A 14,402-nucleotide genomic window follows, 5' to 3' on the forward strand; every position below is an offset into this window, starting at 1 on the left:
CTGAAAAATTTAACAATGTTTAACAATAAACTCTTACAGAAGTTACAAACTTGTACAAAATCAGTCAAACATTTTTGTACAAACTTAGTCATCCATTATCAACATCATGTTAAGAATGTAACTTACTTCTGTATCAATAGATCGACTGTTTGTGTACAGCAAATATAATGCCAAAAAAAAAAAATGAAGTGAACAGCTTGTTATCTTTAAGTGAATCTCTTTCGGTATTAAGTCAGTTCACTCTGTTTTTATTGCAGGTAAAATGAAACAATTTTCGTCCCAAGGAAAAGGATTAAACATACAGAAATTCAGAACGATTTTCCGTTCACTTGTTATCAAAAATGTATTGTTTAAGATTACAATTAATTTACATTAAAGAGGCGCTGTCATTTCGCAGCAGGAACATAACTTTTCTCACCTTATCTACAGATATGTCTCACTCCACACCGAATAGAAAGAATAAGCATCAATTATAAAACGAAAGGTACTGATGTACTTACGTTCTAAATTATCAGTTAAGTTAGTAAGACAGAATAGGATTAAATGTTCCATCCTATCAGGAGCAGTAGATTCACTGGTACGGTGCACAATTATAGAAGAATTTTCCACATTCAAAAATGCATTGCATTCAAATACGAACTCTTCATGAAGTTGTTGGTTGTGTATCACAGCCAGGCTGAAATGCTAGCATTCTGTACTTTTATGTCTGCCTGGAGTGGCAAAAATAAGTTGGAATTGGCAGCAGGACGTGACCGGGTTGTAACGCAAGATCTGACGGCCGGGAAAAGATTAGACTCACAGTGAGTTGCCAGCGATCAGGAAGATTACTTATCTTTACTCTCCCACTGAAGCAGGCAGCGTCTATTGCTCTCATAGCAAGTAGATACGTAATTAAGTTCACAATACAATTTACAAATCCATAGTGCAATCCAAATCTTAACCAAGTTCTAAGACCAAGGTTGTATATAATATCCATACAATAACACTTCGATATTAACACAGCTAGCGAGAGAGAGCGCGTGGCCGTTTTTTCTTCTTTTTTCTTTTCTTTATATATATATATATATATATATATATATATATATATATATATATATATAGTGTGTAGTGTGGACTGAAGAGATCATCCTTGATGACTTATTCTTCTAGGATGGGACGTAAGGATAAAAGAAAAACACTTTATTTAATACACATTCAGTTAGGTTTGGGCACGCAATGGGCCCTTTAGCCTGGTGTCTTTAGTGATGTCTATCTCCTATGGAGGGTGAAATGTGTCTAGGCTATTATGTGTGACTGATTCCTCGTGTTATGACCGATTGTCATTAGAATCGATCTACAGTCCAGCTCTAATGCCGGTTCTCTAAGTTTCCTCAACAGCGCTTCACTAAAAGAGCGTCGTGTTCCCTCTAGGAGTTCACGAAGTATCTCTGCAATACTTGCGAATTGATAAAACCTATTGGTAGCATACAAAGGAAATGACACAATTTCAGAGTCTTTGTTGATCCCATATAGACATGATTTTATGTATATAGACTGAAACGGCAAGAGAAAATTTGTACAAGGGCCGCTATCGAACCCGGCTCCCCTGCTTACGAGGCAGATGTGTTAACCACTTTTTTTTCTCTTTTTTACTATTTTATATTTTCGGTCTCCTTGCCATTTTATATTTTCTTTTCTTTTCCTGGAGGGCAAGTGCTCTACCATTTTTTAAGAGAAGGTAGGAGATAAAGAAACCTTTATTATTCACAAAACCATAGTACGTCATTATATATTAAAACTGTTCTGGAAGGAACCTCGCTGCTGTCCTACCATGCAGCATAAAATAACAACAAACTCAAAGTGGCGCAACCTCCAGCACCCTTAAGAAAAGTATTTATGGATATTAAAACAAAATTCGAAGTAACAATCCATTGCTAACTGTGCAACTGTTAGTTCTTTCTAGGTCGCATATTCGCATAGTTGTCCTTAGCTGATCACTTATACTTCGGGTGCGCCGGGTGCGCAAATATGAGCGGCAGTGCTCATCTTTGTGAAACCCAACAAGTAATGGCGGGTCCGCAGAAATCGTTCCTACGTAACTGGCATACCAGGTCTTGTACATCCGTAGCCGTAACAGTTTTCTGTAGCCATCTTGCAAGTGTTGCCAGTAATTCAGTACGTTCAAACGTCTGTGTCTGGCCATTAAAACTGCTACACCACGACGATGACGTGCTACAGACGCGAAATTTAACCGACAGGAAGAAGATACTGTGATATGCAAATGATTAGCTTTTCAGAGCATTCACACAAAGTTGGCGCCGATGGCGACACCTACAACGTGCTGACATGGGGAAAGTTTCCAACCGATTTCTCATAAACAGCAGTTGACCGGCGTTGACTGGTGAAACGTTGTTGTGACGCCTCGTGTAAGGAGGAGAAATGTGTACCATCACGTTTTCGACTCTGATAAAGGCCTATCGCGGTTGCGGTTTATCGCATCGCTACATTGCTGCTCGCGTTGGTCGAGATCCAATGACTGTTGGGAGAATACGGAATCGGTGGGTTCAGGAGGGTAATACGGAACGCTGTGCTGGGTACCAACGGCCTTGAATCACTAGCAGTCGAGATGACAGGCATCTTATCCACATGGCTGTAACGGATCGTGCAGCCACGTCAGGGTCCCTGAGTCAACGCATTGGGACGTTTGCAAGACAACAACCATCTGCACGAACAGTTCGACGACGTTTGCAGCAACATGGACTATCACCTAGGAGACCGTGGCTGCGCTTACCCTTGACGCTGAATCACAGACAGGAGGGCCTTTGATGGTGTACTCGACGATGAACCTGGGTGCACGAATGGCAAAAAGTGATTTTTTCGGATGAATCAAGATTCTGTTTACAGCAGCATGATGGTCGCATCCGTGTTTGACAAACATCGCGGTGAGCTCACATTGGAAGCGTGGATTCGTCATCGCCGTACTGGCGTATCACCCGGCGTGATGGTATGGGGTGCCATTGGTTACACGTCTCGTTCACCTCTTGTTCGCATTGACGTCTCTTTGAACAGTGGACGTTAAATTTCAGATGTGTTACGACCCGTGGCTCTACCCTTCATTCGATCCCTGCGAAACCCTACACTGCAGCAGGATAATGCACGACCGTATGTTGCAGGTCCTGAACGGGCCTTCCTGGATACAGAAAATGTTCGAGTGCTGCACTGGCCAGCACATTCCTTAGATCTCTCACCAATTCAAAACGTCTGGCCAATGATGGCCGAGGAACTGGCTCGTCACAATACGACAGTCACTACTCTTGATGAACTGTGGTACCGTGTTGAAGCTGCGTGGGCAGCTATACCTGTACATGCCATCCAAGGTCTGACTCAATGCCCAGGCGTATCGAGGCAGTTATTACGGCCAGAGTTGGTTGTTTTGGGTACTGATTTCTCAGGATCTATGCACCCAAAATTGCGTGAATATGTAATCACATGTCAGTTCTAGTATATTTGTCCAACGAATACGCGTTTATCATCTGCATTTCTTCCTGGTGTAGCAACTTTAATGGCGAGTAATGTATATGTAATGGATCGTCATCCCTGTGATGCACGCCACTGCGTCCTGCTTATGATGCAGAAAATACGTTTCCTCTGGAAAAAATACTTCGTTGGAAGATGTTGCTGTATATATAGTGCGCCGCATGAATGCTAGTATCTCCCTTGCTAGGGTCCAGACAGCCAACGCGTCGCCGCAGACCAGCCGGTGGTCTTCCGTATCCAGCACGTCGCATTGTTGACACATGGGCGAATCCGCCAAATGTATTGCGTACTTTTTTGTCATTCGTTGGTTATTTCCGGTTCACTACAATGTACCACGTGGACCTGACGTATGTAGGTGGGGGTGGTGTACGGTGCGCCACACCACGTGCTAATTAACGGCTGGATGTTTCCGGTCGACCTTGTTCCGGGTGATCTGTCGAACAAGCAGGTGGTACACGTCCATCGATGTAGACAGTTACGTTCGACAGCTTTTACCGACGTCCCGACAGTGTTCAACGATGAACGTGCGCACATACGTTAAGGTTGGCGATGTATGGCCGACACTGACCGGAGGAAAATGCGATGTTGGTACTAGTGCTTTGATGGTCGTCCCCGTAAGCGAGTCATTCCTGTTGCGCCACCGTTTTAGCATAGTATTAATATACATGGCACGCGCCTTCTCGTGCACGTTCACAATCGAACGCCCCCTTCTTGCGCTGGGAGGGTAAGTGTGTTGAACTGTACCTTAAAGAGCTGTCCCCAGGCTTACATAGTGCCCAAAATCCGCTTGAATCCCCATAGCCATCGTGCGCGTCATGAGGAGAAGGTGTTTCAGGTGGCACATCATGGGCGCGAGACAAAGGTTGACGAGTAACACTCGCTGCAGCATATCCATCGACCTAGTGCGTACAGCCACACTGACGTGCGGACTCTGAATAACAGCCGTCGGTAGTCGTCCGCAGGCGTTTCCGCCGTCTCTTTATCAAAGGTGATAACCAAACGGCGAAGGGTTTGCACCACAAGTAAGGATCCTTTCGTTCCTAGTTCCAGTCCACGCCCCACATGCATGAATTGTGATTTTGGGAAGTTGACCTCGCTGCCAGCTGCCATCCCGTACGTCTGTAGCCTATCCAGTGTTGATTTAGTCTCCCCTCATTCTGGAGACGAGGAATTAATGTCATACGCTCTGCATTTGAATGACTGCGGCGAAGGTTGAGTGGCACGGTTCTAAGGAGATCGCATATAGGAGGATCAACAAGGGCAACCCTGCCTGAGTGACCTTGAGATCTTAAAATACTCAGCTGATCACAGTCAATGAGGTGGCGCCGTGCAACAGCCGCATCACTGGAGTGGTCAAAACTGGCGAGACACCCATCCTATCAATCAATCACCACCGCCAGGTACACCACATGGCCCACTCTACCCAAGGCATGATCGAAATCTACAGCAACTAGTCGCCCCGCCCCCCCCCCCCCCCCCCCCCCCCCGGAGGCGGCTTGCAGGCGCGAGGGCGACGAAGTCACGATAGTCTCACAAGGCTGCATGGACATTACTGATGCCGCCAAGAAAGGTCTGATCGGCATGTTTTCGATCCACCAGTGACGTTTTGGTACGGCTGCCAGTATGCGCACAAAGATCTTGCAGTCACTATTAAGGAGGGTTAACGACCACGGGGCTACGGTATAATGAGTCCTTCCGTGAATTTAATGGGAACCGGTACTTCTTGCTGCACAAGCTCATTAAACATGCATAACCACATCGGTATCATAATGGCCACAAAGGCACGGTAAAATTCCCACGCGAATCCGTCTGGACCTGGGGACCTGTTGCAGGCACCTCGTGTAATCGCTTCCTCCAGTTGCTCACACGTAATTTCAGATAACACGCCCGCTTCCCTGTTCACATGCGTCTCGACTGGGATCTCTTCAAGGACTTTCTCCAGCTCCCTCTGGTCCTGCCCGTTGCTCGCATAGAATCTGCTAAAATGATCCGTGAACGCCTGTGCTATGCCCCTTTGTGTTGAAAAGCGACGGCCATCGCCGAGATCGAACACATGAATTAACGTCCTTCGTCTTCTTCTTCTTTTCTTTATCACATAATGCCTCGAGGGAAACTCTCTGGGCAGTCACCCTGCGACCTCGCGCGTTTCTTCATACCCGCCATCCTTAGCGTCGCAAGTTTTACCAGCTTCGCCTTGACACGGTGGACGACCGTCTGGAGTATGTGGTTGACCTAACAGTTCCCGGAGAGCCGTAGAGTAAAAGTCAGTGATCGTGCGCTGCCATTGAGAAACCTCCTTCCCGTAACCTACTAACGTCCTCCGTGAAGCTGGCTTCGCACACTCGATCCACCACTGCTGGACAGAACCATAACGGTTTCGTCGACGAAGGCAGCCATGCTACGCTTCCTCCACCATGCGCCGGCATTCTGCATCACGCAGGTGGGAGAAGTTCATTTTCCTATTATCCCTCCGTCTCCATACCTGCTGTCTATCAAGGTTAACCGTACAAATATATGCCTCGTGGTCTGTAAACGCTGTCGGCCATATTTCTGCGCGCACCTTCGACATCGGTAACGCCCTGGAAGCGTAGATCCGATCCAAACGGCTCGCCTAGTGGCTCGTAAATAATGTATATTCTGCTTGGTTGCGATACGTCAGGTCCCACGTATCGACTAATTCCATATCATGGGCCAGCTCCCGAAGTTCTTGGCTAGGAGTGTAGTTAGGATGTTGGTCCTTTCTGTCGAGCACACAATTAAAATCTCCTCCGACTATGCAAGCATCGAATCGTCCCTGAAACAACGGTGTAACCTCATGGGGGTAAAAATATGCTCTTTCCCTTCTCTTATCAGAGCCTGACAGTGCGAATATACTGATCAAAGGTATTCCACCTGTGGTCACGGCCGTACCACGGGCAGAAGGCAAATACTCCACTTTGTCTGCACGTGTCCCTTACTTTAACAGTACCTCTGTGCCAACGCCTCTCTCGTCCTAGCCGCTAAAGCCCGAGGGAGGAAGCACCCGAACTTCCTGTAATAGCGCTATGACTAAATCTGAAGCCTTTATCAGGTCACTGAGCATCATGATTTTCACCGACGTCCCAGTGCTATTGATATTAACTGAGCGACCGAAAGGTGCCTTATCTGCGTTGACAGCCATGCAGCAAGCTTCTCGGATAGGGTCTTTCTTCCGTACACAGGCTGCTTTCTTACTGACCTCCCCGCCATCTCCTCACATGGTCTGCCATTATTCCGAGTGTGTGGGAGCAGTTCCTCCGGCATTATCTGGCTCTTCTGACCAGTCCCTATAATTGTCGTGCGTCGTAGGCGCCGCAGCCTCCTCGATAGCATGTTGCCGTCGATCGAACTCCTCCGCCGTTTGCAGAAACAGACAATGTCTGATAGGATAGCCGCAATCAGTGATTTTACAATGTAACTTTTAATCCGTCTTGATTGCAAAATGTTTATTCATATGACCAGTTTAGATTCCTTTAGAACCATCTTCAGATCTGATATTTCGGTTACAGGAGTAACCCGTCCAAATACAGCAACTTTCCCATGCTGGTGTGACGCAGCATGTGAAAGTTGCTATATTTGGACGGGTTACTCCTGTAACCGAAATATCAGATCTGAAGATGGTGCTAAAGGAACCAAAACCGGTCATATGAATAAACATTTTGCAATCAAGACGAATTAAAAGTTACATTGTCTTCCGCTGTTTCTGGAGCATCGTCATCGGAAGGTCGTGTCGCCGTCCCGCTGGCCACCCTTGCACCCACGATAAACGGTTTTTCTATTTCCATGGTTGTCTGCTCTGTACCCGAGAACGCCTCAGAATTGCCTGCTGGATCAGATTGGTCGTTTTGCACCGCGAGGCGGCGCTTCTTCCGGCGTTTTGGTCATCGCTGTGTTCCTTGCCGGCCAGAAAACGGGCCTCTGAATCAGAGGTCAGCACGGTTTCTAGTTGTTCGTGGGGGGGCGTCGGAATTGAGTGACGTCGCAATATCGACGTCTGTAAGTGCCTTATCTGAAGGGGCCGCAAGCGGCACCGAAGAGGGAGCGCCCTGCGACTGGTGCACGCGGTCCAGAGCAACGTCGTCCTTCCGTGGCTCGCCTCGACCTGCCTCTGTGTGTGTGTTTCGGTGCGTTTCTGTCTCACAGCCTACGTCATCGCGTAATGCGGCGACATAGGTCATGGGGAGCACAGTCGGACGCGGTGTGAGAGGGGGATTCATCCCGTGGCAGCTGCAACAACCTTCGTTGAGCAGCTGCAACAACCTTCGTTGAGCACACTCAGAACGGACGTGTCCGTCCTTCACACACCCAGAGCACGTCCTTGGTAGTCCGTCATAGATGACAATCTCCCTGAACCAGTGACGTACAGGTATGACGGAACGTGTTTTCGGAGTTCTATCGCTATCTGTCCGACGCCATTGAGGGCAGGATAAGTTTTGAAACTCGCCCATTTTTCAGACACAGGGGATTGGACCGTTCCGTAAGGACGTACGGCGTCTGTCACCAATTATTCTGGCTGTTCGAATGGAAGCTCTAAGACGCGGATCGTTCGTTGTCCCATGCCGGAGTGTTCAACTGCAACCGCTCCAACATTTCCGTCCGAATGACGGAAACGGAGTCCTTGTAGGAGTCGGAGTAGTAGTTCGTCACATGCCGCTTCACTGATTAACATGACATAGACCACGCTGCTGACTGTTCATAAGTGTATTCCAACTAGAACGTCAGATTCGGTTTTTAACTCGTCCCCTAAATAACGTTCGATCTCGTAAGCCTTCGGCCGAGCATATTCGTTAACAAAAAAAATAAATATATGTGTCGATTTGCGGAACGACAAGGCCACGACTCGTTCTATGCATTACCGCGGCACACCGCTACACACTCAACGTAAACACCTCTCGCTCAGACGTGCGGCAGGGAAGTGAACACCGTCCGAACCGCTGCGTCGCTGAAGGCTGAATCAAGCTTACGCTGACGGCATTACAGTCGATCTACAGTCCAGTTCTAATGCCGGTCCTCTAAGTTTCCTCAACAGCGCTTCTCGAAAAGGGCTTCGTGTTCCCTCCAGGAGTACGAGAGGTATCTCCACAATACTTGCATAATGATCAAACCTACTGGGAGCATACAAAGGAAATGACACAATTCCAGAATCTTTGTTCATCCCACATAAGTATGATTTTATATATATAGACGGAAACGGCGAGTGGAAATTTGTACGAGGGCCGGGAATCGAATCCGGGTCTCTTTCTTACGAGGCAGATGCGTTAACCACTAAGCCACCCATTTCTTTTTATTTTGTTATTTTTTTTATTTTTTATTTTTTGGACCGGGACTCAAAAGTGGATTTCCAGCTTATCGCGAAAAGTCGCCTTACCTTTTTTCCTTTCTTTTTAGACGCTACCCTTCTTTTTTTATTTTACAAAAATGGATAAAGGAATGCCGTTCCTTTTCGGCGACGTAACCAGAATAATAAAAGTCGTCCCTTTACGACATAAGGATGCTCCATGCTATAGCCCACTGCGGATTTTCCGATGACTACCGTATCGCCACTGTGTTGTATCCGTTATTTATTCTATCTCATTAACAAAAAGGAACTGGAAAGAGGTTCGAAGGTTAACAAGTCATGGATAATCCAGCTGCGAGGCGGGCTATGGAATGCGCTCCAAAGAAAATTAGAAAAAATGTCTGTATTTAGAGTTGTTAACGATCGCACAGTGTCTTTCGTTTAGGTAGTACCAAAAATCGGGTACAGTATTTTCGCCTTTGCCGGATAGGTAGTGAACAGCGTGGCCGCTAATCCACGCAAAAGAGTTCGTTTTTGCTCTTGGGAAATACAACCCATCTGGGAAACGAAGTCATCGTGTAATTACCCCGTTGGGAGTCGTGCGTGTGAGAAAAGTCAACATCTGGCGCACCAAATACCGAAAGTCCTTTGCCGAGCCGCATTCGAAACGATGTTCATCCGTGTGAAGCACTTGACATGTGGCACACAATAGTGAGTCGGCGAGGTGGATGTGATGTAGGCGGGACTGGCACAACTGTTTCCCTTTAACAGTTATACACCATGAAGATTGCATGTCAGTATCAATGGTGGTGGCATTCACTAACTGCCACACAGCACGCCACTTTGTAGTGGGGTGTTTGCTTTCAGTCACATTCAGCGTCCAGTTGCATGGCAGTATATATCGCCCTCGTCGTCATCAAGCATGTTGGTAGTAGTGAGGTGTGGATGTAGCTTGATTCAAGGAAGAATTGGCTAATGGAGAAGAAGGGTGCTGGTGTGTCCGATATCGTCACAGGGGGTGTGAGTGAGGCGGGTCGTAAGGTTCTCCAGTAAGAGACTTGTGAAGCACGTCGGGCTTCGTCTCCACAGGTGCAGGTGACAGCTGACGGACGGGGCCTTCGCTCTGTTCTGAACATGACAAAGGCCTAAACCCCTCTGCTCCTCGGGAGGGTTAGGGACTTGTAACGAATCTTAAATAACATGCCCTTACTAACAAAGGATCCCAAAACCGCCAACATGCGGTGGGACAGAGTATACATTGGCACGGCGGTTTACACAAGTGCACGGATCACCATGGCAGGCTCCGCACCTCGATTCAAGTTCTCACTGCCTCGCCAGTCTACTTTAAATACTATCTTTGAGTCTTGGCAATTGGATTCACATGCATGTTCTGGACTAACAAGTCAGCATCGAACGTAAGTGGGGGATACAGACTGAAACTTATGGCCAGGGATTAACACGAGGGATTGCAAACCACTGAAACAGTAACCAAATATGATTCTTGAGTTTCTCCCGGCGTATTTGATAATCAAAATATCCACGGGTGTACTGCCGGTCTATAGTGTCCAACGGGCACAATATTTCGGCGATCAAACATGTCGCGTCTGAGATGACGTCGGTGTGATGGCTCTGTCCTCCGTGTGACGACGCCGTCGCAATCTGTTCCACCGCGCTACCGTGGCACGGGGCGCGGACGGCGGAGGGAGCGCGCCGCGGGCGGAGGGTATTTAAACCGGCCGCCGCCGCGACCGAACCCACCGCACGCACGCACGAGTCGCTGAGATGTGCAGCCGCGAGAAGGACGTACCTGCGCTTGCTAGCGACGCGAAGGGTGTGGCAGATCGCCGTCCGGCCGCGCTTGCGCCGTCGGCGGCCCCATCTGGCCCCCCACTTATGACGACCAGTGCTATGGCTATGGATTTGGTGGACACAGCTCCGGAAACTTTGAAGACAGCGCTGTCTGTTCCGCTCCCCGATTCTGAAGATGAGAGCTCCACCGCCCCTCAGCCACGCGGACGAAGTGGGAAACAGAAGAGGAGGGCAACAGCCGCGACGTCCGCTGTTCGCAGCTCGCCGATCGAGAAGAGGGCCAAGCAAGATTTCGCCCCTGACGCTGATGGTTTTGTCCCGGCCCGGCGCACTGCAAGACGCATGCAGTCATCGACGACGCTTCCAACTGCCGTCGCCAATTCATTCGACGCGCTCGCTGACGCGCCGGACCAACTGCCGCGCGATCCTGCGCCAAAGAAAGACTCCCATCTCCCGTCGGTGGTCCTCCATTTTCGGCCTCCCTATGGGGAACTGCAGAAGTTGTTGCGCAACTGGCAACGGCCGTGTATACTGTGAAGCCTGCCGGACGAGACCTGTACAGGGTCACACTCCGAACTGCTGACGACTATCGCCGGGTCACTCAGGAGGCGTCTGAGCGTGGTATCCCGTTCTATACCCACGCTTCCGCACCTGACAAAGTCTTGAAGATTGTCATCCGGGACCTCCCATTCAACATGGAAGCCGATCACCTGCATCGCGAACTCGCTGACCTGGGCTTCTACATACGGGCAGTCGTGAAGATGAAGTCTCCTAAATCGCGCGATGATATGCCGCTCTTCCTGGTCGTCTGCTCCGAAACCGTGGAGAACCGCATACTATACCAATTTACCCGGGTCGCCGACGTTCCGGTTCAGACCGAAGATCTTCGCTCCAGGAGAGGCCCTGTGCAGTGCTTTCGCTGCCAGGGGATCAATCACGTCGCGCGCCACTGCTCTATGCCGGACAGATGTGTTAAATGCGCCGGCGCCCACGCAGGAAGTGCGTGCCCCCGTCCGCCCACTGAGAAGCCAACTTGTGCACTCTGTGGCGGTGCTCACGTGCCCAGCTATCGTGGGTGTGAGGTGTGGAAGCGTGCCATCGCTCGCCAACGTGGCCAAACACCAGCGCCACATCCGAAGAAGCCAGCAACGAGACGGCCCGGCGTCTCTTTCGCGGCGGCGTCAGGGGGCGCCCTCACCGTCCCGGCTGCGTCGGCTGCTCCTGCTCCTGCCGCGTCGGATGGCGTGCCGATACCTGAGGCTCCTGCGCCTCCACCACAGCTGCTAGTGGCGGACGCGGGTACTGTCTCTCCCGGGCCGTCGGCCAGACCACGCCCCGCCAATCGCCTGCGCGGGGGTCAGCGCCCCGTGGGTACCCAGCGCTCAGCACCGTCAGTCGAGCAGCCCCAGGTGGACTCTCCAAGCGAGTCAGCCACGCCTCCCCCTTCCAGCGACGGGGCCACGCCGGCTGCCTCCACCGCTGACCTGGCCAACCTCGTCGCGCAGCTCACTGCCTTAGTGACCAGTGCTACGAAATTGATTGAAGCCCTGTCGCAGCAACTCACCGCTGCAGTGCCGCTGGCCTCTCCGGCCCCGACCGCTGTCAACACTCACCAGCTGCACCATGGGCAGCGTTAGAAGGCTCACGGTCGTCGCGTGGAATGCCAACGGCGTCCGCACTCAAGCTGGTGAACTTCGCCAATTTCTTCGAGATGAAGCCGTCGACGTCTGCCTTATCAACGAAACCTGAAGCCTGGGGTTGACGTCAGGGCGGCCAACTACTCCAGCTATCGCACCGATCGACTGACGGCGGGCGGTGGGACAGCCGTTTACGTCCTCAATGGCATTCGTCATCACGTGATACAACTTCCACCACTGGCAACCCTGGAGGCCACTGGTGTCGTCGTTCACACCTCGGCGGGCGCCATCACGTTCGTCGCTGCCTATCGGCCGCCGTCTCGTCCACTGGACCCTGCTGACATCGATGCTCTGCTCTCCTTGAGGGGGCAGGTGTTCGTCGCCGGGGACTTCAATAGTAAACCTGGAACTCCAGGATCACCAATGCCGCTGGCCGCTGCCTGCTCCGGGTAGCAGAACGCCACAATGCGCTTGTGGTGGGGCCGTACGATCCGACAATCTTCCCTGCCCGTGGCCTCCCGGATATCATCGACATCGCAGTCGTCAAGGGCATCCCTCATCAGATCACCGCCACGACGAGGACGGTTCTGTCTTCTAATCATGTCCCAGTGGTTTTCGATATCGACTTAGACGCCCTGCAACAGCCCAGGCGAGGCATCTCACTTGCTGGCATCGACTGGGGCAGGTTTCAAACGGCAGCGTCGATCGTGGTTGCCGCAAAGTGCAGAAGTGCTGCGTCCGCACCAGCTGCTGCAGGGGGCGGCGAGGCGGCGAGTGAGTCCGTCACGGCTAACATAGCAACGCCGTCCCGACCTCGAACTCCTCAGTGATGGCCGCAAGGATGTCCGGCGGCAGCTGGCGGGAGTAGTCAGGCGAAGAACCGGGTCTACCGGGAGTGGCAGCGGACAAGAAATGCCGACACCAAGCGCCTCCTCAACAGGATGCGGCGGGAGATCCGGGTCGCCATTGACAACCATCGCAATCGCGACTGGAATAACAAGGTCGCCACCCTCTGTCTTAACGATGGCACGGTCTGACAGGCGACGAAGCGTTTCCTACGCTGCACGCAACGTATCCCTCCACTGCAGGTCAATGGTCAGGCTGTCTGCGAACCAGCTGCGAAGGCTGATGCCCTCGCAGACGTCTTTGAGGCTGCGTTTACGCCGACCGAAGACCCGACCGACGCTGTCCACGACGACCTGGTTGCTGACCGGCTCCCACGCTACTTGGAGGCACGCGACGACGATGACGTCATTGAAGAGACGACGGCGGAGGAGGTGTCGTCCATCCTGCGTGCCCTGAACCCCAGGAAAGCTGCGGGCCCAGACGAGGTTTCCAACGCCCTCCTCCAGAAGTTGCCGCCGGTGGCTGTCACTCATCTCGCTGCCGTCTTTAATGTAATCCTCCGGTCCTGCAGTTTTCCGCAGTCCTGGAAGCATGCAGAGATCGTGGCGCTTCCGAAGATGGGGAAGGATCTGCGTCAGCCCGCGAACTACAGACCTATTAGTCTCCAAGGTCTTTGAAAGGGTGTACATCAGGCGGCTGCAGCGCCACGTTGACGAGGAAGGCCTCCTGCCCGAAGAGCAGTTCGGCTTTCGCAGGGGCCACTCGGCGGTTCACCAACTCCTACGCCTAGTGGAAGATGGGTTCGTCGCCCTCGAGCAGCGCGAGTTCTTCGGCGCGGTGTTTCTGGACGTGTCGCATGCTTTCGACAGTGTGTGTCACCGCGGCCTCTTGTTCAAACTTTTTGAACTTGGGGTCCCGACGTCGCACGTCCGTCTCATCCATTCCTATCTTGCCGATAGGACCTTCCATGTGCGGGCCGCGCATGGCTTGTCCTCCGTCCGCCGCATCAACGCCGGTGTGCCACAGGGCTCGGTCTTGGGACCACTCCTGTATTCGCTGTACACTTCTGATGCGCCGAAGATCGACCGTGTGCGGCTCGCCCTGTACGCGGATGACACGGCTCTATATACGAGGAGCCTCAATGCCGCCGTCATGCGCCGCCGTCTGCAGCTCGCCGTTGACACCCTGGCAGCCTGGGCAGTCAAGTGGCGTCTAAAATTCAATAGGGCCAAGACACAGTTCCTGATCGTCACCAGGCGACTCGTTCCTGCGGGTCTGCAACCGCTCACCGTCGGTGG

General features: G+C 51.3%; 1 protein-coding gene across 1 annotated transcript; it reads left to right on the top strand.

Moving 5' to 3' along the window:
* The first annotated feature begins 10,594 nt into the window (after nucleotides 1-10,594).
* On the top strand, nucleotides 10,595-12,258 carry LOC126334501 (proline-rich protein 36-like). The gene is made up of 2 exons (XM_049996849.1): nucleotides 10,595-11,129; nucleotides 11,618-12,258. The coding sequence occupies exons 1-2, from the start codon at nucleotides 10,595-10,597 to the stop codon at nucleotides 12,256-12,258; spliced, it is 1,176 nt and encodes a 391-aa protein (XP_049852806.1).
* Nucleotides 12,259-14,402: the final 2,144 nt, after the last annotated feature.

The sequence above is a fragment of the Schistocerca gregaria genome, unplaced genomic scaffold (assembly GCF_023897955.1).
Source record: "Schistocerca gregaria isolate iqSchGreg1 unplaced genomic scaffold, iqSchGreg1.2 ptg001876l, whole genome shotgun sequence".
NCBI classification, from domain to species: domain Eukaryota; kingdom Metazoa; phylum Arthropoda; class Insecta; order Orthoptera; family Acrididae; genus Schistocerca; species Schistocerca gregaria.

What these genes read in the sequence shown, in the direction of transcription:
- LOC126334501 (XM_049996849.1), top strand. Translation starts at nt 10,595, where the DNA reads ATGTGCAGCCGCGAGAAGGACGTACCTGCGCTTGCTAGCGACGCGAAG. An exon ending in GGAACTGCAGAAGTTGTTGC is followed by an intron (nt 11,130 to 11,617) that starts GCAACTGGCAAC and finishes GCGCCCACGCAG; the next exon opens with GAAGTGCGTGCCCCCGTCCG.